Source organism: Dermacentor silvarum, chromosome 10 (assembly GCF_013339745.2).
Source record: "Dermacentor silvarum isolate Dsil-2018 chromosome 10, BIME_Dsil_1.4, whole genome shotgun sequence".
Classification (NCBI taxonomy): Eukaryota; Metazoa; Arthropoda; class Arachnida; order Ixodida; family Ixodidae; genus Dermacentor; species Dermacentor silvarum.
Genome location: NC_051163.1, coordinates 103741693 through 103766272, shown reverse-complemented (window position 1 = coordinate 103766272; position 24580 = coordinate 103741693). Strand labels below are relative to the sequence as shown.

At 44.9% G+C, this 24580-nt stretch overlaps 1 protein-coding gene across 2 annotated transcripts; it reads right to left on the bottom strand.

Moving 5' to 3' along the window:
- Positions 1-520: 520 nt before the first annotated feature.
- Positions 521-23118, bottom strand: LOC119466400 (syntenin-1-like). Of its 2 annotated transcripts, none has more exons than XM_037726913.2 (8): positions 22937-23118; positions 22162-22220; positions 20789-20986; positions 16816-16995; positions 10528-10703; positions 9526-9667; positions 6701-6822; positions 521-1859 (listed from the first exon to the last, which is right to left on the bottom strand). In XM_037726913.2, exons 2-8 carry the CDS (start codon positions 22213-22215, stop codon positions 1805-1807), a joined length of 927 nt encoding a protein of 308 aa, XP_037582841.1. In that variant the 5' UTR covers positions 22216-22220; positions 22937-23118; the 3' UTR covers positions 521-1804. The 2 variants fall into 2 exon arrangements, with proteins under 2 accessions (XP_037582841.1, XP_037582842.1); XM_037726914.2 differs by lacking the exon at positions 22937-23118 and adding an exon at positions 22753-22901.
- Positions 23119-24580: the final 1462 nt, after the last annotated feature.

Genomic DNA, 24580 nt, shown 5'->3' with positions numbered 1-24580 from the left:
GAATATTGCATTAGGATCAATCATCTTGACTGTGTGCCAAGCATGCCGTCTTGGCACAGTGCCTGTAATGCCGTAGGCATAGATGTATCTGGTGCCAATGCACACGAAAGTGACCGAGAATATCACTGGCAGTATTTTCGAAACGCTCCACAGGGTCTATGCGCAGCCAGAGGGCTTCTCATTTCGTGGAATTGCTTACCTCGAAATTTTATCCAGTTTCTACAGCTTCGTGTTAATGGCGTTTACTGTATCTACTATGCGAGATTTAAAAAAAAATCTGTTATGTGGTATATGTCTGAACTGTTTCACTCCTTGGGCCACAGATGTCCTGCAGTATTGTGAAGCAAATAAAGAAGGGTAAAGAATGTACAGCAGTCACCCAATTTCCACCATCCTGTGTCTGTCGAAATTTGTGTCAAAAGCCAGACATGGAGCATTTTCCCTCCCAATGCAATTTACGGCAGAACATAATGATTTGCCCCAAGGCCAGAACAGGTTGTGACAAGAAAAGAGGCAGTGATTATATGTGACTTAAGTATCTTTATAGTATAGTTAAAAACCATACATTGCACATAGCATGTAACTGAATGCTATACACGGGAACAACATGCATAGCTCTCTCTTGAAATTGTCAAGGGCGACGCTATCACAACCACTGACTTAGTGCCACCCATGACGACTTGAGTACACAGAGGTTTGAATAAAAAGGATTCAATAGGCAATGCAACATACCATTAAGAGACAAAATGTCTCTTAAAGAGACTAACTTCAAGCACGTTCACTGCCGGGAACATCAAAACATGAATGGCAGCAGACGGATCAACCCACCAGCAAAGTTTGTGGCATGGCACTGTTTCCAAAGAGCCACAGCGGCTAAAGCAAAACATACCGTCAACAATCGCAGCACTGAGGCTTACTCATATCTTCATACAATGAATCTGTGCAAGTAAAACAAATGGATAAACAGAGATAATAAATACTACGCATCACTTCCCTCGTCAGCTGCAGAGGGTGACAAAATGCTTACTATTCTTCAGTTAAGCCAATGGTACATTTATGCACGCATGAAAACTTTGTGCACAAGATACACCAATTTATTCAGAGACTACAATTCATCTGCACTACGATGTCTCGATTCATTGCAGCCACACTACATGAATTAATTTCAATTGTAAAGAACTCTTGTAAATGTGATCACATCCAATGACCATGCCTAGCTATTGGACGACCGATTCAAGAAGACAAGATAGCCCAGCAATGCTCATACAAGCCTCCTGGAGAATTAAGTTTTTACCTTTTCACTCAATTCAGTTTTTGCCTTATCACCCTCAAAACCTAAATATCCAATGTCTCTCTCGTAACTCGAACGCCACAGTAGGCCTTCCAATACATGAAAAGAAAAAAAAGGAAGTAGGCGCACATTATACATGGGTAACTGCCAATTGTGACACGCCAAGTGTGAAGAGAAAGGCATCATAACACCCTATTCACTCTCTTTCTTCATAGGCTCTTTGGCAGGCAACGTATGTAGCCTTCACCATTTTGCTCACAGTTGACAGCTTTAAACATGAGGTTTCAGCCAAGCCATAAAACATATTTAGCAAAATATATGTGTAAAAAAAACAGCATACAATATGATACACATGCCATTAGAGGGGAATGACAAAGAAACGGCTCATCAATAACTGTTGAAGCAGTGACAGTTTGCGGCTAAAGACCGAGCATGGCCGGATGCCACCCAATCCTGGCATGACGGGTCTGGACGCAAGGTGGACTGTTGTGTACAGGCCTGCTGATGGTTTTCTTACATGTCTGGAATCGAGTGGTCCATCAGCTTCTTAAGCATGCCTCCAGATGTGCTGAAAATTGCAGAAGCATGGGCAACGTGAATGATGCTAGAATCATACACAGAAGCAAAGACCAGAAGTAGTACCCCATCTGCACACAAGAGCTGGAAGTGAAGATTAAAAGCTAAAAGTTAAGCTAGAGTTCCAACTTTCAACTACTGCAACTGCATGACTACTGTGACGGCGGCAAGATGCTGACAAAACCTATATTTACACAGAAAGGCAAGATCGATTATATAAGATGGCTGAAGAGACACACGCGAGAAAGTCTCAGACTATCGCTATCTTCACCTCTGTGCCAAGCACCTCGTGCATTTTTTGCACACGCACTATGCATAAAAACTTTTGCACGGGTAATTAATTTTTATGCCTATACTACTGCACACACCTGTATAATTTTGTAAAGGCTGGACACACAAATTTGGGCGTAAATAGTCTTTATCACATGTGCACACAGGGCATCTCCGTGCAGTACCAATGTAGCACACAGATGAGTATGTTTCCCCTATGGCTGCAAACACAGTTGATAATATTTTGGCAGAAACTTTTTGATTTAACTGTGAGGATCATGAAATTAATTTGCCAGCGCCCTGTGCCACCACACTTTCCAGATGTTCCATCTTATATAGACAGCCAGCTGCATCCGTCGCATATGCGCAACACAGATCATGCGTACATCGTCGCTCCCACACTGCCTAAAAGTATGCAGGTGTTTGACGCAACATTCTGTTCAAGTCCACAACATCACGAGCGGCGCGACATCTAAATCCATCTCTGAAGATGGCTTCACCTTTGAAAAATTCAGTACTGGTGTGGCACAGAGCTGCATCACGTGCCGTATTGATCTTCTGCAGTTGGTTGCTTCTGCAGTCATTGACTAAGCACAGACAAATTTCTACACCGATATGTCGCAGCTTGCCCTAGCGCGGCACGTATGTGTTTGTGCAACATACATACGCCACACTGCCAATGGGCTCAGAGCTTTGTATGCAACGTACACGTTTGTGCAACGAGCTTTCATTGCTGCTGTGCCACCTGAAATGTATCTCACAGGAGGCACAATGTTCAAGCCTGCCCCAGTTGGAGTTACTGTATATGCTCCCCGAGGGAGCAGAGTTGCGCGTAGGTCCGCCATCTTGCCCGCCGACACATCCGTGTTAAGCACAAAAGCCACTCCACTTGAATGCAGGATACGGCGCACCTCAGCTGCCGAGTGTGCTTGCTCCTTCATTCCGCGAAGGCCAGGTGGCGCGGCGGGCGGCAGTGCAGGCCATGGAAACTCTATGGTGCAGGCGCAGCCGTGAAGTTGGCTTTCCCCTCAAAAGGATGCTTTATGCGCATGTGACCAGATTTGGTGAATAGGGGGTGTGCACCTGCGCCATAGTGTTTCCATGGCCTCCACTGCCGCCCGCCGCGCCACCTGGCCTTTGCGGAATGAAGGAGCAAGGACACTCGGCAGCTGAGGTGCGCCGTATCCTGCATTCAAGAGAAGTGGCGTGTGCAATCAGATGCGCAACTCTGCTCCCCAAGGGGAGCATATACAGTAACTAGCCCCAGTCTGAGGACAGCTCCATCTTGTATTACTAGCTTAAGTGAACCGATGCCAGCTACTCCAGCTTTGCGGTTAGGTGTGTTACGTTCGGCGACCAGCGGGAGGCTGAAAAGCCGTCCCGCCGGGAAAAGATCAGCGGCGCCACCATGTCTCTACACCTTACAAAGAGTACGTGTCTCGACACTATGGGAAGAGGAGACTCTTGGAAAAGTAGACGCGTTCTCACGGCCGCTCGACAGACCAGCTGGCCCATTCCAGGAACAGAGGCGTCAGTTCAAGTCAGGTGCGAAGCCACCTGTACACGAGTGTCCCCTCCTTTATGTGGGGAAGTGAGCAGTGTGTGCCCGAGGGCACTTCTCCGAATGTGGTCGGGCAACGAAGGCGCCGGGGGATTATGTGCACCCTCGCCCTCTACGCAGACCAGCGGTGACTTTCGACGCTCCGATTGGAGGATGGTGGGACCGCAGCTTGGACAGAGGGGTTTTAAGGGAGACTTTGGGGGCCATCGAGAGTGCTCTCCCGATCTGCCGAGTGGTCTCCGATCTGCCGAGTGCTCTCCCATCGGCCCTGAGATGTAGCCAGTGCTTCGATGTAGGGTGCTCCGACCCAGTCAAGCTAGACTGATGAGACGTACCGTCTCGTTCTCGTACTCGTGATGTAAATAGTGTAAATAAACCCTGTACTCTTCGTTCTCAATGAGAACATGTTCCTGCCTTCAAGTCCGTCCTCAACCCCAACAACTGGTAGCAGCGGCTGCGTAGGCAAGACCTGCAGTTTGACGTCGAACTCGCATAGACCACGACAGTCCCAACTCCAATAGGTGCTAGTGATGACAACTGGAGTAACAAACAAAGCTAAAAAAAAAGGCTCATCACTTAAGTGGCAAGCATGTCAGTTTTTCAAAGGAGATACAAATTTATGCTTTCTCGTGTATGGCCTGCACCCACGAAATTCAGGCCCCATGAAATTCAGGCCCCATGAAATTCAGGCCCCATGAAATAAAAAAAGAAAGTGGTCCTTGCATGAGAATATACATAGGTCCTTCGTTTTAGAGGTTTCTACTTTTTGAAATCCTGGAGGTAAAAATCGGGTGTTCAGTTTAAAGATGAGAACTGGGGAGAAATAGAGGGGTTTTGTTATCTGGCAGCCCAATGTTCGGGGTTTTGCTGCTAAGTTTTACAAATGAATAACACAAGCAATGGTCTCCTTTTGCACATAAATGTTCTATTCAAAAAGCCAAATCACTCATGGTAACATGTAACAGCAAAGAGCTGCTCGCAAGTCATGTAACGAACTTACCTCTACATATCCTCATTGTCAGGCATTATAATTATATTAAAAAAAAACATTACCAAAAACAACACATACAGGTGGGTCTGACTTGTTTACTTTCTTTCTCTGAGCTTCTTAACAGAGGAAAAAAAGTACAAAATGTAGTGCACAGGGGGGAGTTGCCCTGCAGGATGTGTGATGCTCTTCCTTATCTTACAAGTGCTTGTCGACATACATTATCATATGCATCCGAACCATTTCTGTGTCATCCTGGCCCTGACGGGCATTTAGTCCTTGTCTGTCATCCTGTTTTACTGGTTCCCAATACAGTGTAGATAGACCACTTATAACGTAAGTCACCGGAGTCTCGAATATCCGCACTATAAGCAGTACCGCACTATAACCAAAGCAACTATTTTATTACAATAATGACACTCCAGGCGCATTTCTGCCATCGCTGTCACCGTGCTCTAGGTTCCGTATTCGCTTACTAAATAAATTAACAAGCACGGTGTCGCGCACACAAGCAAACATGAGCACATCTCGCTCGTTGACCGAGGAAACGAACTGTCAAAACGCTCGAGTAACGAAGCGCGGCGAGCGAATTGACCTTCGTGCTATCATGCCTCTTGCTTCAACGCGACCTATAAGTGGCGAAAAAACGGCGCGCCGCTGACTTTCCCCGTCGCAGATTACTATCAAGATAGGGTCAAGGCGATCGTCGCAGATTACGTCCTGCTTCGGTCCACTGAAACCGTTCCGCATTGCTTTGCTGGCGAAAATCCTCTCCTTCTGTTTGCGCCAGTCCTGAACGCAAGCTTCGGATTCTCCGAACGCCCGTGATGCGGCCCGATTTCCGTCCGTCTCCGTACACGATCACTTTCCCTTTAAATGCAGCGTCATGATGAACTCTGTACTGCATGCTGATAGAGCAGACGCAGAGAATGTGAAGACAGACGGTAGACTATTGCCTAAGCACGTGTACTGCAGGTCATGGAGGAAGCTAGGGTAGCTAGGCTCAAGAGTAGCTATAGCTCGACACGTGTGCAAGGCGGTCATTGTGAAATTCCGATGACTGTATGGTAACGCAGATTTAGGGTTGTACTCGATTCTAATGCGCATGCAATTTTTGGACCTGTTTTATCGGGGAAAAAATGTGCGTGTTAGATTCGAGTAAATACGGTATTTGTGGCTTGAGGGGAGCGTTTGCCGTCTAGGTTGATTGCCGAGCTTCCAGGCAGCCGCACTGTAACCGGTATTTCGTGTCTCGCAACTGCACTATAAGCGATATGCGTATACATAGAGTGCTATGGGAAAATTAACGGGAGTCTGAAAAGACCGTATTATATCCGGTCCTGTACTATAAGCGGCTACGCTATAAGTGGTCTATACTCTATATGATCTTGCAACAAATTTAATGGAATACCAACTAGACATATCAGCCACCCTTCTCTGAATGTAGCGTAGTTGGGTAAACATCCTTAACGTCACAGCTGCAATTTGCAAGTAAGAGCAATGTCAGCACTGGCATTTCTCTTCCTTATCGCCATCTATATGTATGCTACTAACAGGAAATGCAATGCAATGCGCCACTGTCGCATTCATGTAATTGTGGCAATTAGAAAAGCAACAAGCTTGTGTTATATCGAGGTTTAATTTAACTGTATTAAAGTTTGTATACTGCCACGTGGTAGTGACGTGGTAGCCCTGCGCTGAGCAATAACACTTGTTAGACAGTGAAACGCTGTCACGTGTCAATATCAAGGTTTACAAGTGCACCAATACTAAGGCGTAGAGCTGTTCTTGGGCACTTTCAGAAATAAATGAAATGAAATAAGTGTTATATTTGTGCATATATACACCCTTAGAGGAGCACATTATGGAGATTTGACATAGCAACATGGCACCCAGTGTCCGACTTTCATGTTAGTATTTTTTCTCCCCAATTTCCGAGCAAGTTTGGTTGTCATCAGGGCAAGAGCAAAATGGAACACAATATAACATGGAACACAATATAAGACCCACTTACTGTTTGATCATGTGATCGTAGACAAAAGATGGAATCACTGTGACCGTGATGACATTCCCTGCGCTCTCAATAATCTTCGTTATTTCGGGGTCCTTGATCCCCACCACGTTCTGGCCGTTTACCTGCGAGGAGCCATGAACCGTTGTTGCGTACACTGTGAGTTCATCTGGTAATCTATCACTTTTTTTTCCCCCCGCATTTCACATGAATTGGCTGAAGGAAAAGCAAACATGGTCTTGAGACTGCAACCTGCTTACTACTTCCAGGTGCTATACTTGGATACCATGCATGCCACCTCTTGCTATACTCGATGCTCAATTCTTGCATCATTTACATTCTGTTTCCCCGCATGACACACAAGGCAATGCAGAAAGTCATGTAGTTAGTATACAGCTATTATGAGTGATGGTGCAAGCGCTCTGACGTTAACACCACCTGATAGCATGAATAGTGCTGACACAACGGGAAGTTTATCTACTCTTTTTTACCAGTGGGGTACATAAGAAAAAGTGCCATACTGCAATTCAGAATGCACAACTTGCATAAATTAGAGCAACAATTAGGCTCACATGCAATGCCCTCATACCTTTAGCAGACCTGGGTCCTTATTCCTTCCTGATTTCATCGTGGATTTTGACGAAAATTGACAGTGTTATTGGTATCGTTTCTGTGATGTTTCCGTACAAATTTTAAAGTCATATCTCAATAACTTCATTATTTAAAAGTTTTGTTCTCCTTTCGGGCTTGTCCCCAGCCTGAATGACTTGCCAATCGAGATAGAAGACTCGTTAGGAGCACTGAGCATTCCAAAATGAATGGTTGAGGGCGTGCTGCACATTCTTAGATTTTTTTCATTTGCTACAAAATTTTTGTTCTCATTTTTTATGAAAGCGACTGTACAACGGGCATCTAGACCGTGAACAACTACTTGGATCATTAATTGAGAATACTCTGGAAAAGCAAGAATGTTGCGTCCTGAACTGCACTTCAAAGAACATTGCAACAAAAATGGAACTGAAGTAGACCAAGCAGTTGTGAAGAAATCAGTGGGACAAGCTGGGCAGGAGGCAAGAAAAACAGTTTTCAGAAAATGGCTTTGAAAGTTGTACCTTAGATTTTACTTTTATCAAGAGGCACCAGGGGTGTAGTCAATGATGTCCTATCAAATTTGGGTCTACTGAAGTGTTTCTCCTTTAGTCTGAAGTGCATTGCTTTCCTTTTTTTTTTTTCTGAAGGTATCCTTCTCCACTGCTCTGTAAAGAGCATGTCGGCCAGGTTGCATGCCAAATGTTGCACAATATCCCACGAAAGCACAGCGGGTCCCAGAATTGTACTCTCATACTACCGTGTTGACGGCTATCTCTAGTGGAGCAGGGAAGCTTATCCCACGTTGCATAATGTCTCTGTAGCAGTCGATGATGCGTTTTCGTCCTTTTGTAGCAATGACCACATGACTGAACAAAGGCTCTCAGCAGCATTCTGAATTTTTTTCCCTAGGCAACAGCTAGGAAGCTGCACATCAGAAAGGCACTGGTACATGCATGCCTTGCAAGCCAGCACTTATGCAGAAGTCTCCCCTGTGCAGTTGCTGCCCAGTGTTTGCACCAGCTACCACATTTTGAGAACACTGTATAGTACAAACTTTTTATCCTTTGAACCTCGTGAGGGCCTGAAAAGCTTACGGAATGCAGCGGAAGGTCTGTTGTGTTGTGGTTGCGAGCACCGCCAAATGTAACATTTTTTTTCAAGGAAATATTTGCACTTTTCATTTTTCTTATCACCTTTTGGGTGCGAGAACGATTTGAAATAATCAAACCAAAAAAGTGAGAATGTCCCGGCCTGCACTGTAGCTGAAGGACCATGGCAAAAATGACCTCGATGCGCAATGCAGTTGGTCACGGAGCCCGAGGTGCCGATGCACAAAATGCTTAGCCACAAGTTCAAGGAGTCTACGCACGATGTGCTTCAACGTCGAGGCGAAGGCGCTGATGTGCGAAATGCTTAGCCATGGCTCAGAGGAGTCCGCACTAAATGTGCTTTATTGGCGAGTTGGGGGCGCCAATGTGCAAAATGCTTATCCGCTGGTCTGAGAAGTCTGCACGTGATTTGCTTGACTGCTGAGTCAGAGGCACTGATGTGCGAAATGCTTAGCCGCAAGTTTGAAGATTGCGTGTGCGATGTGAATGGACGCGAATTACGAAGCACCGGGCTCGAAAATCTTAGCCGTGTGTCCAAGAATTGCCGTGCACGATGTCTGCGTTGCGATGCTTGGAATGCTTAGCCGCAGGCCTGAGACATCCAGAAATGGAGGGATCGACCGTGCTTCTGCGACGTCCACGTTGCGCCCGTTTCGGCAATTGTCCAGATTACGTTGGTCGAGAGCTCGTGAGGTGCAAAAATAAAGAGCAGACACCCTTATGAATGCGCGTGGGACCAATGGTGAAGCGTACTGAAGTCTCAAGGTGGGCACAGCCAACCAGAGACTTCGGAACGACCTTTAGTCATTTGCGTTCTGTGCACTTGTTTCTAAGTGGAGGAGATAGCTGAAGCAGAAAATTTAAAATGGAAGAAATGATGGAAGCTCTCGGTTGCACTGCTCTAGAGATATTGCGGCTTGAAAAACAAATGGAGGCGCCACTTTTTCCTGCCGCAAAATCCTGCTTTTTCCGATGTCTTTTTTTTTCTTCTTACGTGTGTACATGTTATAAGCCTGTAAAAATTTACCAGCAGGACCATGCTCTGCTTCTCCATCATTCTGCTTGGCAAATAAGTCCTGCCATTTGAATAAACCACAGCTTAATCCCACCAAATGAGGCAAAACCCACCTCCAGTAGTTGGTGGTCAACTAGAAGGCCGTTCCGTGTTGCTGACGAGTCCTTGACGAGAGAGATGATGCGGCCATCTCGGAATGCAAATCCAACATGGCCCGTGCTTGACTTGTGCATTGTCACAGTGCGCTCGAATGGCCTGCAGAATTCGGATGCAAGGAAGCGGTTAAAGGGAAGGGGTTAGAATATTACTATTGGAACTCAAGCCCACAAGGGGCCCGTGATGCACACCCGTTTAAAGAGCAGAAATCCAGAGAGAGAGAGAAAAAAAAAAGAGTTTACAAACAGGTTCGCAATAAATCTCAAAGTCGCGACTTCGGCAGAACTCTGCACTAAGCTAAGACTAAGTGAAGCTCAAATTGCACTGAATTGGTATACGTAGTCTAATATCTCAAAGCAACCCACAAGCCACGAGAGGTGCCGTAATGTGGGTATCTCGATTACCACATTTACTTAATTCTAATGATAACATGTGGAATCCAGTACAAAACCAAAACTGCAATAGTGACACACTATGTCACTGGCACTAAAAATTCCTCTAGTCTGACCCAATTTACAAATCGCTTGCAATTGTAGGAGCTGTGGTTAATATGACACTGTTTGTGCCCCCTCTGTAAGTTTATTAGTTTGTAAAAGTCTGCGTGACATTTTTAAAGGGGCCTTGAAACACTTTTTAACTAATCATAGAATGACATCACTATTAAATTGCCGTAAGTCGCCTCACGAATCTCATGCCACAAAAATTTTTCGAATCTTTCAAGCACAGGCGAAGTTGGAGGTAGTTATCGGACCAACCAGTGGCCTTAAAATAAATTTGCTTTTCTTTCTTTTGTCCCACTGAACGTGCATAAATTGAAAATCTTACATTTCGTGGCCCCAATTAGCCTCTATATTGCATTCAGGTTTGTATTCCATGCAACAGTTTGCAGTAATCAACAGGAAATGCTTGAGCTCGGTGCAGGTTAACCAGCGAGGGATGCAGCTGCCTGCAATGCTCACCTGTCCCGAACAGCCATGACGATGCGCTCCGCGCTGGCCTTGACGATGAGCGTGTGCACTTTGTCAACCGAATAACCAGCGACAACCTCGTCGTTAATGGTCAGCAGCTGATCGCCAAAGCGAAGACCTGCCAGGGCTGCTGGGCTGTTGGCTTGGACAAGCACAACAAAGATGCCCTACAAAAAAGAGGCACACCGCACTAAGTTCACGAGAAAAAGAGAGCAACCACACAGGCTCCTTTTACAGAGACAGCAAAAATGCTGCCATGAACCGGGCGTGAAACTTGGGCGAATTGGTAATACATTGTAAACAGGCAAAAGCGGCATGTTTGTTTTATCGCGTATAAAGTTCACAACATCTTCAACTCTTGCAGTGCTACTCCCCGAGATGACTCTGAGACCGACCCTCGTGAAAGCCCTGCTACTCCCGAGTATATGAACAGCATAGACGGCTTATAACGCAAGTCGCCAGAGTCTCAAATTTCCGCACATAAGCGGTACTGCAGTATAACCAAACAACATTATTCAAAGGCTGTGGACATGCAAAACATGTAGACCAAGCAGTCGCATGTTCCTGGAAATTGAAGCATATGCCCGCACTTTCCAAGTGCTGTACAGCCACTGCGAAGCATTTCGTTGACTCTGCACCAACCTACAACTTTGGTCGCTGACTCCCCACGAGACTGGTACTGGTTAGGTTTAACTGGTGGGAGTGTCAGGTGGCATGCCGTCGCGGGAAGCTTGCCCTTGATAAATGTTTGTACTCGTGGATGAATACACGTTGATCTGTCGTGAAATCATGGGCACAGGCTGCATTGACGGCAGCATGTGTGAAGCAGGGTTCGCGGGTGATCAGTTGGAAACTACTGCAAACGCGCATAACAAAAGTTGGTATGTGCATGTACTGGTAGAAAAGGCAAACGCTCGCGTGCACCAATTTCTTCTGAACCGACGAATTGGAGAAACAGAGTTTAAACTGACTGTGTCGTGGAGTCAAGGTCACATGCGAAATATCTGCACTGCGTGATGGGCGAACGCGAAACGCACTCCTGGCCTCGAGTGATTTTTCTGTTGAAATGCATTTTTCCGGAAACAGAGTTTAAACTGACTGTGTCGTGGAGTCAAGGTCGCATGCGAAATATCTGCACTGCGTGATGGGCGAACGCGAAACGCACTCCTGGCCTCGAGTGATTTTTTTGTTGAAATGCATTTTTCCGGCCTGTCCGATAATTCAGACATTTTTGCAACCCCGTCCATGTCCAAAAAATTCAGCTGGAGACTGCATTTACTTTCTGCACACAAATCGAAGAGCCAGAGAGCGAGAATGCACCTGCGTTCTACGTGAACCGCACGCCGCGAACAAGCGGCTGGAGCAAAAGGCTTTTGCATCACTTATGCAACACCTACGCACACGCTGTACCAGCACGCGTTTGTTTTCTTTAGAGTGCAGGGGGGGCACCTAGTGGACTGTTCATTAGGTGGATTCTTACAGAATACCCCCCCTGCTCTTAGGCGCCCGTTCCTGCGGCGTGCGTCGGCGTAACCGAGCGAACGAGCATAGCGAAAGATGAAAGCCAATGCGGAGCGCAGTGGGGGATGAAAGACCTGAGGAGGAGGGCGCAGCAGAACCATGAGGCGGGAAGTGGAGGAGGAGAGTATGGAAAAGGGTGAGAAGAAAAGCTTAGTGCGGTGACAATGGCTACGAGATGGGGTCGGAGTAGCGCGCATTGTCTGGGAGGTCTGTTGGCGGCGGCTGCTGTGAATCACGAACACACGTTACCCACAGCGCTGGCTCTTGCGATCTCCTGATTAGCGAGGCAGTCGCGCCACACTTCGCTCCGTTTGCAACGTGCCGCACGAGGCAGAATGTCCACGCCAGCCAATATATCGTGAAATGAAAACATGTATACAGCTGCCATCAATCTTCACATTAGGGAGTATCATAATCGGTGAATTTTATTCTTCTTTCCTCAGTTCATTTTTGTTCGCTTGCTCGCTCCGCGTCTCCTCCTTCTCCACATTGCCCTCGTTGCTCTCCCCTCCGCCGGCACACCTCATTGAGAAGCGCACTCGGTGCCTTGCTTGGTTGCGGGATTTTCCGGAAATTGCACTGTAACCAGTATTTTGTCTCTGACGGCTGCGCTATATGCGGTGTGCGCATACATTGAGTTTTGTGGGAAGATAATTGGGAGTCGGAAAAGACCACATTATATCCGGTCTTGCACTATAAGCAGTTATGTTTTAAGTGGCCTGAGCTGTACTCGTTTTGTGTATTCAGCTCACTCCCTGCCTCCTGCAAATAACAAAACTGTTCATCCAGTGCGTGATCAAAGGAGAGGTCATTTAAACACACAAATCTTTTAAGCTAAATTTCCGGCAGAAGGTGAAGCATATGTCTCGGTGCTCTGTTGGCTCTGTCTTGCAGGGCAGCCACTGCAAGCCAGTGTGGCAGGTCCATCCGTACTTTGACAGGCAAAGAGATTTATGGATTGTTGATGGATTTTCAATTGAAAAAGCAATGATGAAGCACCAGCTTATAAGCTGCATGAAATGTTATCTGAACCAACACATGCAAAAAACTGGCAGTTAGAGGGTTAAGCAATGAAGGTGATAGCTGTTTGCATTACACTTTTAGTTTCTGAAAAAAGTGAGTAAGTCCAATCAACGTGATAACTTTGTCTTACAAAGGGACAAAGACAATCCGAAAATATACACCAAATTGTCTTTTATTTATTAGTAATACTTCTGGACATTAACACTACTAGAAAACTGAAACAGCAACTGAAGAATTTAGAACTTACTCAGAAAAAAAAAAAAAAAAAAAAGACGCCAAAATTTGCTTGCATTATTAGAAGCTGGTCACGTGGAGGCAACAACTGTCCCCTTTAGTGGTGGTCTGATGGCATAACGAACAGGTCAAAACTAGAAAACCCCCACAAGTTTTTGCTTACTATTCTTCTAGCTTCACCTAAAATATGCTTGCAATTTGCATGTTCCCTAAAACGAAAATCATGGTCTGCTGTAGGCATATTCAGAAGAGACCTTTCTTAACGCTATCAAAGCAATATGATCATGTGTCTGATTACAATGACAACATGCCTAGTTTGAATTAGAACATACCTACAATTTGCGTGTGTGGCGTTTCCTAAAACAACGACAGTGGTGGTGTATTTTATGCATAGTCGAAAGACACCCTTTTAAGCATTTGACACTTCATACAAGATGTCCTGTGACTTCACATGTACCAGAAACTAGTAATAATGCCTAAATAATATTAAAACATAAGGAAAGACATGTTCAAAGGAGTAACGAAATACAGACTTGCATTCAGGTAATTTGCAAAATACGTATCTATTAAGGTCATTTTGAACAGATGTGCGGCAATACTAAGTTTGATCAGCCCAGAGACCACTTCAGAAACGGGTGTATTCGACAATGTATTGCATCCATGACACTATATTTGAGCTGTCTGCAGCCAAGCTTTTTAATCTTATATCAAAAGATGTTCAATGCAGTACAGATGTAATCAGCAATCATGGAGGCACTACACAGCCAAGGAAGCACAGGTTCCAAGTGATATGTGCAGAGACTCCACAGCTATCATAACTCTCGGGAAAGTGAAAAAATACTAATCATGAATCCTATGCAAATACTGCACTATGACCTCATGTGCCAGTATTTGCCTTGTCGAAACGTTGGCTCCTGCTCTCACCCTGTTCTCGTGTTGCTCATTGTCTTAAATTTCCATCTCCCGCGTTCCCCATGCTTTCCCAGTATTTACCAAAGCTGCACATCTTGCAGCAACGATTGACATTAATAAGCAAAGTGTCCGCCAAGTCGGTTTATTTGCACACAGGCTTGCTTCTTATAGTCAAACCTTGATATAATGAAGTTGCACTTGCAGCGAAAAAATTTGTTATATCGAGGTATTGTAAATTCAATAGAACTAAGATGGGGAAATAAAAATAGGTCGTTACACCGTAAATTTCGTTAGATCGAGGTTCGTTATATCGAGGTTTGACTGTAGTACGCAGAGCGAGATGTACACACCACAGATTGAACAGTCATATCTACTTAATACTATCAAGTTATGCGAGTTTTGTTTAGTTAATGACGTACTGCACTGCAGCTACAAGGATGCACCTGTGGAATTTCGCAGCCAAGTCACAACCATAGGGGGAGAGGGCATGCCGCGTACAAGCAAGGTAGCGAGTGGAATTCTTGAAAGTGCACACCCCCTCTCCAGAGGGACAGAGAGAATGATAGCACTTATTTTCAAGATAAATAATGGGACTTTATCAGAACCGCTACTAACATCATGCAAGGGCCTGATCTTCAATACCGCTTTGTGATAGCCGCAAACCCTACCAGTGAGATTACACAAGCACAACTGACAGGCAAGCTGATAAAGAACACCATACAAAAGAGCGATGAAAAACAAGGATACCAGATGAAAGAGGGGATGACACATGCGTTGACTGTGACTGATAGGCTTATCAAGAAAACAGGCATATGAGACATGCTTAAGAGAAGTGCAAACAATGAGGACAGAGAAAAGATTGCACAGGACATACTGTGTGATCCCTTCTCTGCCCTGATTTGCACTGCCACTAATAGTAGTTGTTAATCACCAATCAACACTAACTTGCCCCATTGTGCTGAACACTAACAGCTCATTTTGGCCTAGATCGCAGGGAAAAGACAAATTATGAACTCTACGCAAGCATTTGTATCTACACACGCAAGCAGCACAATCATGTCCAGCATTGACTCTTTGCTTATGTGGACTTATCTTAACAGAAAGAAGTCAGCTACAAGAAATATTGGTGAACCGATATAAGACTGTGCTGATTTTTCTAGCAGTTGGGCCTTGTGTATATAATTCACATTTTGCCTGGTCTGGCCCCCATCAATCAGACACGCCCTTTCTCAACGTTGGAGGCTGAGATGGTTTCGGATCTTGAAGCGTGTTTCTGGCAAGCAATCCTTGTCCTTAGCTTGTCTAAAAATGAATCACCTACATCATTACAGGTCCCAAATAAAAAAATAAATGGATAGTTAAGTGACAGTAGGAACAGAAAAGGACAAAAGACGACAGGCACTACAATCAACTTCCGTTAATGGGGTCTGACAAGCACCTGAATCAAACGTGCTCCCACTTTCTATATATCCAAAGTAGAAAACTAACATAGAAATGGCATCAAAGCTCCTAAACGAAGCAGAAATCTAATGCGCACTCGATTTTTTAGCAAGAAAAATGGGCGACGGTCTGTTATGTGTTGCACAATGGCGGCCGGTTTTCTAAAGCCAGCATCACAGCACAGGTTTTTGAAGTTCGCTTCGCTGCCCTATATCCATGTTATGCGGTAAACCATATAAACGCCACAAAGGCAGATTTCGTATCCGATTGCACCGTGCAGGCAATTTTCTGACAAATGTTTTACTGAACAAAGAAACGCGTGTGTTAGAATTGGAAGCATCATGCTCAGAAATTGCGAGCTACTGTTATTGCTTGAAAATCCCCCATGGCATGCCAAAAATAGGCACTTTTGACGGGAGATTGACATGTGTTCAACGCATACACTGTCGCTAAGCCCCATTGACAGATGCTCCCACTAAAGGGGTCGCTGTTGGGGTCACCATAGGGGTTAAGTACGCATGTGCTGACAGGTCAAGTTCGAATTATTCGGTGAAGGCCAATTTTATAATTCAAATAACAAAAATTTGAACCCATGCATGGGCACTGGCCAAGAGCTTCAGCTGGGATTGACTTAGTCTACTGTATGCATAAAGCAGTGTGCAACTGCAGCAGAAAAAGATTAGCACAAGTGACCGATCACCCGTCACATAAATTGCAGCACGCGACGCTGTGGTTCCGTAGCACGGCGAAAACGAGAGTGCCAGGCACCCCCTCTATGAAATATGAATGACGTGGCACTTTAGATACCAGTGTGCACAGGAACAATAGCGCCGCGTACCGGGATTTTCTGGCTCCGATCATCGGCCACTTGTGCTAATCTTTTTCCGCTGCAGCTGCACATTTCATCTAGTGGCAGTAGTACTTTGTTGGTTGCACACAAGAAACCTGAAGAAGGATTCTGCACCTACAGTTTGCAATGGATACAAAACTTATTGCCCAAAATCACATGTGATGCATCCATAAGTGAAAAATCAGATAAACTGACATTAGGCACTTGAAAAGAAATCTCTTTCCTATTGACCTCTTGCCATCACCAGTATTTGTCCCTAACGCCGGTTACTTAAGATATAGATCACACAGTTGTCTTACCTGGTTGATGGCTTGCACGCGCAGTCCAACTTTGCCTTTCTTGTCTTTGCAGAGGATGACTTCACGAATCCCGTGGCTAACATGTGCCCTCTTCAGGCCAACCGAGGAACCCGAAATTGGTGCAACCATGTTTGAGAGGAAGCCGCCGGTTCCTACAGGCTGTGGCACTGCCACTTGGTTCTGTGGAAGACATTCATGGTCACATGCACAAAAAGAAAGGTGCAACTATAGAACGACAAACAAATGTGGAAGGTTAGAGAGACACCAAAGGCAATTATTAAATGCTGGTGTGATGTCACGGATCTTTAACTATTTTCACACGTTTGGGACACATTTAATTAAAATTCTGAAAAACTTGCAAGACTATGTTTTTTGATTCCTTTAAAATGCAATGTGATCTTTGCTTATCATCGATACACTCAAAAGAGGCCTTGAAAAGACAAAAAGAAAAGACAAGTGGCAACATCGCCTTTAAGTTTCCACACCAGCCCGCTATGATGTCACAGTGTTTGGCGCCGTCTGCTTGTGCCTAGTCAACTGTTTAATCTGTGAAGATGGACTTCACTGTATTCTAAAGGACCCAAAGAAAAACTTCGCAAGTTTTGAGAACATTCACTGCACCAAAAGAACCAAATATGAGAGAAAACGTTTAAGACCACAGCGAGCAAGAATAATAACCAAGAGGCAAAATTTTTTGTTAGTTACAACTGGCAGTGTGGTTTGGGATTCTAAGCTGATAAGGTGTTTCTCTAGTTTCTCTAGTAGCACGCACTGTAGCAAAGGTTCAAGAATGGAATCATATCGTTTGGTCCTACCGCAACAAGAGCTATGCTGGAAAGAGGACAATGGCCGGTAGTGGCAAGATGAAACAAGGTTGAGTCCGAGAAGGAATGGCTGACCAAGGGAGCAAAGTGAAAGCACCTTGACAAGAACACCAACCTCATGCGGAAACAGAATACGACTGTCAGAAGATGAAGCTTGGATTTTAATGTTCAGTTGCCCAAAATAAAAGAGGCTTGACTTGGACAAATCAAATAAAGTTAACGAGGGGACAGGGTGAACTAGTTTTCCCTTAAGCAGTGACACTGATAGCTCGCTTTTGTGCACCATCTACAGCCTTTCAACCGATATGCACCATATACACGTGAGGCAACCTGTAAAAAAATAAAAAAAAGCTGCCACTACCAGAATTCTTTAAATGAAAAGTATAAAATATGAAGCAAAACTTCAGAGAGATCCCCTTTTCTTCCCTAGTCACCAATGTAACCATTTCTCTCTTACGTTGCGGAGACTCGCAACACACCTTGTTCCCCTGATTAAAAAATTTGATTGATTGACCAGTTATGTCTCAAAGCAACAAGAAGGCTACGAGAGCTGTTGTAGTGGAGGGCTCTAAATTGATCTCTTGGCCACCAGGGGTATACATAACATGGATTGAAAGCAAAGTAGACGAGCATTTTCGTATTCAACCCACATTGTGATGCAGCGAGCACAGCCAGGTACTGAACCTGCGACCTCCTGCTCGGTATCATCAGAACACCTTAGCTACTGTAGCGGATCTTGTCTGTGAGGTCATCTAGACCGGCGTGTCAGAACGTCACCTTAAAGGGGTCCTGAACCAACCCTCGAGCTTGGTGAAAAAATGCAGTCTGCAGATAGCATACACTGCTGTGAACATCTCAGCCAAAGGGTGACTTCGAGTTTGCAAGCAAAGCACTGAAGTCCTTTTTTTTTTTTTTCGAACACTCTTTTCAACAGAAGCCTACTCCTCCATGTTTGTGGGCTCTATATTTTAGCCATGTATTCAGCTAATGAAAGCACTTCAAAATGCACAAGTTGGATGTAGCTACTTTCTGTCAGTCAAGCTGGTGCAGGACAAAGCCAGTCAGCCCCACGTAGCATGGTCCGACAGGAGCATATGAGTGCGAGCATGTACTCAAGCCCTGTCGTGCACAAAGCAAACGCTGTGCATACGCACTACAGTTGCTTGCAGCTGTGATCTGCTATGTAGCGCAGATACCACAGCCGCTGCAACGAGTCTGCTCGCTGAGGACAACCGCATTTGGCGCATTGCAGGTGTTAAAATCGGAAGTAGTGGCATCTATGTGAACATCCAAAATCAAACTTGAACTGCATGCCATGGTGAAATTCACTAGGCGGAACATTATGGGCAAACCCTACTCCGCCATAGCCTTTGCAGTGCAAGGCATTGTAGGAGTGAGAGCACCGCGAAGGAGATTATATGTGACCTTTGATTGCCAATAACTCTGCTTCTGCTGAACGCACTGCAGTTCTTTTTGTGGCAAAGTATTTCTGAAAGAAGTCTATTTTAACTTCAAATGCATTTCTCGACTTCGTAAAAAGTGGTTCAGGACCCCTTTAAATGTTTTGAAGTGCACAGTTAAACATTCACAAAGAGCTGCAGGGAGCCTCTCTGTAGGGCAAGCAAGTGCAAACGCATGCTTTGCAAAACTGAACAAGGCATGCCTGGAGCCCGTCATGCCAAGTAGGGAACACCATGCAAGACAACTGTGCGACATCATGCAATCTACCTGGAAGAGCTGGTGTGGTTGTAAAGTGCGATGTACTAAGGACGTCTAGATTCAAGAGTGCTTGGGTAGACCCAAGTACTCTTTTTCTTTCAACTTGTCCAAGCCTTGCTTATGGATGAACAAAGCGTTTTTACATTACCCCGAACAGTTCTCAACGGCTAAAATGTTACATCATACATATACTAAAGTAAGGCACCACCTTTACGCAAACACTTACATGCAATGCTGCCATGACAGGTCACCGTGTCTATAATATGTCAGGCTACTTTTGTGCAAACTAAACGTTCATAAAACTAGAGCATTAAATGACTAATGCACTGTAATGTAATGCACTTTCACGAAACAAAACAATTCTCAGCACAGCAGTAACTGTAGCAGTTGAGTAGACACAAAGTGGGTCTCTTCGATTTTCCACTTTTGGCTACCTGCAGGCTGCCAGAGCACATACAACAAGCTTTTTCTTGGCTTGGTCTGCCCACCACACTTCCACCAGGCGTTTGTTTTTCTGTCCGGACGGTCTCTGGCTACTTGTTGGCTGACCATTGCGTCGAGTGTGGACAGTACTCCAGCCGACTTACCCCATCACCTCAGGCAGTGTGCATTGTGTGCATGATACTGGCCTTTTGCCACCATGCAGAAGTATGTGCAGTGCAATTATATTGGCTTCTTGTTTGTGGCTGTCAGAAAAAGCATTCATTTTGCACCATCCTGCATTTACACACTATGTTTGCACTTTTGATCAGGAGCGTGGTTGGTCTCTTACGTTTATCCCATTTCATATCTCGCAGGTTCTTTTTTCTGTTGCTGCTTTGGCTTTTTACATTCAATTATGGTGAAATACTCAAGTGTTATCTCTCTAAATAAAATATAAAATTCCAGCACTTGCAAGATCACTGTGTTGACTGCCCACGTTTTATGACGGACATTTTATAACTTCGATACACACTGAGCTCTAAGCTGGGCAGAATAGTTCTTATTCAACGAGAAAGACGCTGTATGCAACAGGACTACAGATATACCAACGAATCTGTCCGATTTACTGGGCTGTTTGCCATGTCGGTACCACAGTTTTGCTGCAGTTTTTGGATGCCCTCAATGGCCTTAGCTCTCATTTAGCCTCAAGTGCCAAGCTCCCCTGCAAATCTGTAAATATGGCATTCATTGCTGATGCAGCTGTAATCGAGTGAATTGCATTGGAAAAGTATGGCAAAGAGCAACATTGTAACTACCAGTGGATAGCTTAGGTGGTAACTGCATGCCTTCAAGCAGAATGCTCCCTTCCGCACCGAACAGACTTGGTTGCCTTGTGTTCCCAACCCAAAGACTTGGTTGCCTTGTGTTCCCAAAGCTTGCTGGCAGCCAGCAGGCTGCCCAAATGTGGCAAATCGAAGAGCCCCAGTATTGTCCACACATGGACAAACCTGAGAAATGGTTGCCAGAGCAGTAATTTCGGGTGGGACATCCCGAGACAGAGAGAGGCCCATGTAGTCATCTAGAGTGGGGTAAAGGGTTTCGAATTTGTCCTGATCAACTGGCGCCGATGGGTATAGTCCATAAGGAAGGGGAGCTGATGCCACTGGAGCTGCTGGGACAGACGATTCCAGGGGCTTCGTCTGCGCCTGTGCGTGTGGGGAGGGAATGAAGAAGCGTGAATTTTCTACTGATCGAACACATCAGACTGGAGAACAAATAAATAGGAGTCACTGCGTTGAATACATTTGAACATTCATCGCAATCTGTACTCAAAATTTAGATAACGCACATTTTCTCACTTTACTCTCCATTTGCTTGTTTAGACTTGTGTGTACACTGATATTTCATGCAGTTACTTCCGCCATATATAGTTGTTAGCAGGACCTATTGGTATTACGACATAAGATGGCAAAGAATGCAGAAACTGGTCCCGCTTTTGCGCCGTTTCCTGTATTATGTACTTCTGACGCTGGTCTGCTTTACAACTGTTTAGTTTTGTTATTGTTTTTATCATGGCTAAAAAAACTTTATACTCCATTCTAACCCCATGTATTATTGCCTTTAATCTCAAAGAGATACTCTACAGACTGCAATATATGTACTAAACAAAAAATTAAAAAAAAATGAAGTCACAAAAGAAACATTTTGGCCCGTGCAACTATAGGAAGGTTAGTTCAGAAATTTATCAAGCAACATCTTGTGATTTAAAAGATGGGTTGCTGCGTTTGACCACATACAGTTGCAAGGCTGAAAAAAACAAAACTGTAAATGAAGCTGCAACAACAAGCCATCTGTGCAGGAAGCTCATCTATAAAACCTACGAAAACAATAATCATAGTCCCCAGAGGTGCGCCTTGTCGCAGACTTGGAAGCCCAGCTGCTAAGCTGGCAGACACGTGCAATTTTTTTTTAACGCCTTGTCAATGTTATAACAATGCACCAACACAAGTAACACCTTCATGATGTATACACTTCGTAATTTCATGAACCAGACATGCATATTTACCAGATTTTTAAAAGGCAACAATGTAGAACGAAGTGTGAAACAGAACTTCTTAAGACACACATTTTGGTCGATGTAAACACAAGTTTGACTAAATCAATTTTATTTGTCCTGCGCATGTGATGGCGTGCAGGCACTGCTCATGTAAAAATTATAGCAGTGGCTTATGAACTTATCCAAGCCAGCACATAGTTCGGCAGCTTATCTATACAGTGTTCACTGCAGCCTCGCACGGTAACTAGCTGCAACGTTTGGTACCAATGTAACCTACTAATCACGGCGAGCACTATTCCGCAGTGAATGTAATGGAGCACTTACCTGGATCATGTGATCCACTTTCATATCCTCGAGAGTCGGATACAGGCTCGACATCTTGCCTGCAGCGGGGAAAAAAAAAGCACTGTCAGATGAGAACTCGGGCAAGAAAACCCTACACCAAGCCTGCGCACAGAGCGCTGTATGCCGCATGTTATCTGCAGATACGCTATAGGCTGGATTTCCTAACGGCGATTGTTCGATAACGGACAGCACTCTTATCAGTTCCGAGTCACAGGAAAGGAAAGTTGCATGAGTAATTGCACCAACAGAATTAGAGAAGCACCATAAACGAAGCGAAGACCATAAACAAACTTTGCTGTAGAAACCATGCTTGGCCAAGAGTAGGGCCACTTGTTTTGTGAAGAGCTGGTGCCACCATGAACTATTTCTTTGTAAGCCCGGTACAGTGTGATTTAGTACGCGAGACAACGACGACCTAAGTCACCAAAACGACCCTTAATCGGGCTGAGACGAGTTAAACGGGACATATCTCCGGCCTGCGCTGGCGTCAGCTTCAAACAACGAACCACATTAGTCTCAATTATAAGCACTGAAAGAATTGCGCAAGTCTGACCCTGTCAACGCGGTTACCTCGCTCCTGATCAGTCCTATGCTTCAATGAACGGTCAAAACAAGTGCAACGAGAGAGGGGCGAAGATGCTTCGTCGGTTGCGTTGGCCTCACGGAGCTTGGCGGCTGGCAAGCTTCACCGTCGTCACCGGATCCTGAACAAACGTCAAATGCGACAAGCGCCAATTTGTACGCGCACACCTACCTCAATGTATTGACGACTCCCGATGCAAGAAACACTCGCGCCCGTAATGTCTTTCCGTTCGCAAGTGACTCACACACGCGACGAGAAGGGGAGGGCACTTGTCGGAAGGCACGAGCGCCGAGAGCGAAGCTTATCCACAGAACACCTATGTGGCTTATCACGCACCACCCCGCGCACGTCGTGTGTGGTAAACATAGAATAAAGCATGAATAAAGAACCAACAGCGCACAGCGACTGACGTCAGGTAAAGCGTCACAGGGCGAGAAGTGCGCCAGTAAAAACAAAACAAAACAAAAAAAAAGTAAATACGTGGTGTGAGTCTGGCGGCACTTTTGAAACGCTTAATACGGGCCAACCATAAAAAGGGCCAAGATTTCGAAAGAAAACGATAAGAAACTGAAACCGAAACTTTCTTGAGCGAGGAGTACCAGTAATCGCCCGGTTTGTCGGATCCGAAATGTCACTTCTTCCGTCGTACATGATAGGCCACTTATTAAAGTGATGGTCTCCGAATTAACGTGGTATTCGTCAACGTTCACTCAAAGTAGAGTGTACTAGAACATGGATTCTAGGTCACTCTACTCAAAGCTAGGTACACGAAAGCTTGTTTAATTTTTATTCATTCCTCCCTTACCAAAGATAAAGCCGCCGCGACCAGTTACGAACCGAACCCACGACCTCGTGAAGTAGAATGCCACCCACTGAGCCACTATGATAGGTCAGCAAAAATTATAAATGCGTGTTCCAATCATAAGAATTTAAAAAAAGATATGCAATTCAACTTGCGGGCAAGAGTAGATCATGGCTGGTGTTCTGTAGGCAGAGGGAATTAAAGGCAACCAGCGCATAGCAACTTCTTGCTTCTCACAATGACGCTCGGAGCAGAGAAGGAACCAGTAAAGCCAGCTGATCCCCTGTTGCTCGTGGAGTGCTTGCTACCAGCCGTCACATGCCAAATATATTTATATTTGGCCTAAACCGGAAAAAAAAAAAAAAGTCGTGCAACGGTAAAGTTACAAAAATAGCAATTCTTTATGCTATGGAGAGACTCCAATATAATTGGCGCCAACAGTGCCTCGATAGCTAAGTCGCATCTGGAGCTCCATTTGTGGAGGCACAACTGCAGTTCAGTGGACCATAACGAACACGTGCTGCCTGCAGCTTTCTCATCACTTACTGTGCCTGTCAAAACTTGAGCCCCCTGCTCGCACATATATTAAGGTCAGTACACCAAACCGTTGTGCAAATAAGGTGGCACTAAACTTTTGTTTAGCAACTCCCACTAAACTATATTTAAGGCAGTTTAATTTGGTGTTTGCAGTCCATTCTAGCTTAACTTCTTTCTTGCCTGCAATGTTGCGACTTACGAACCATATAAAAGTAGGTCACCTATATAAACATTTTTTTGAGAGGTGGAAATTGATCTCGAATCGTAATTTTCTGGCGATTGCTAGTAATTCTTTTCTATTAATACAAGATAAAAAAAAAGGAGTATATGGTATACATCCTCGTCATCGTGCCCACACGAACATGTATTGGAGAGGACACAGTCTTAATTCTAAATAGCAAGTGCTTGGTGTAAGTAGACCCGAGGCACAAACAATGCAAGACGTCAATGCATCGTGGAAGCCAAGCATCAAGTTG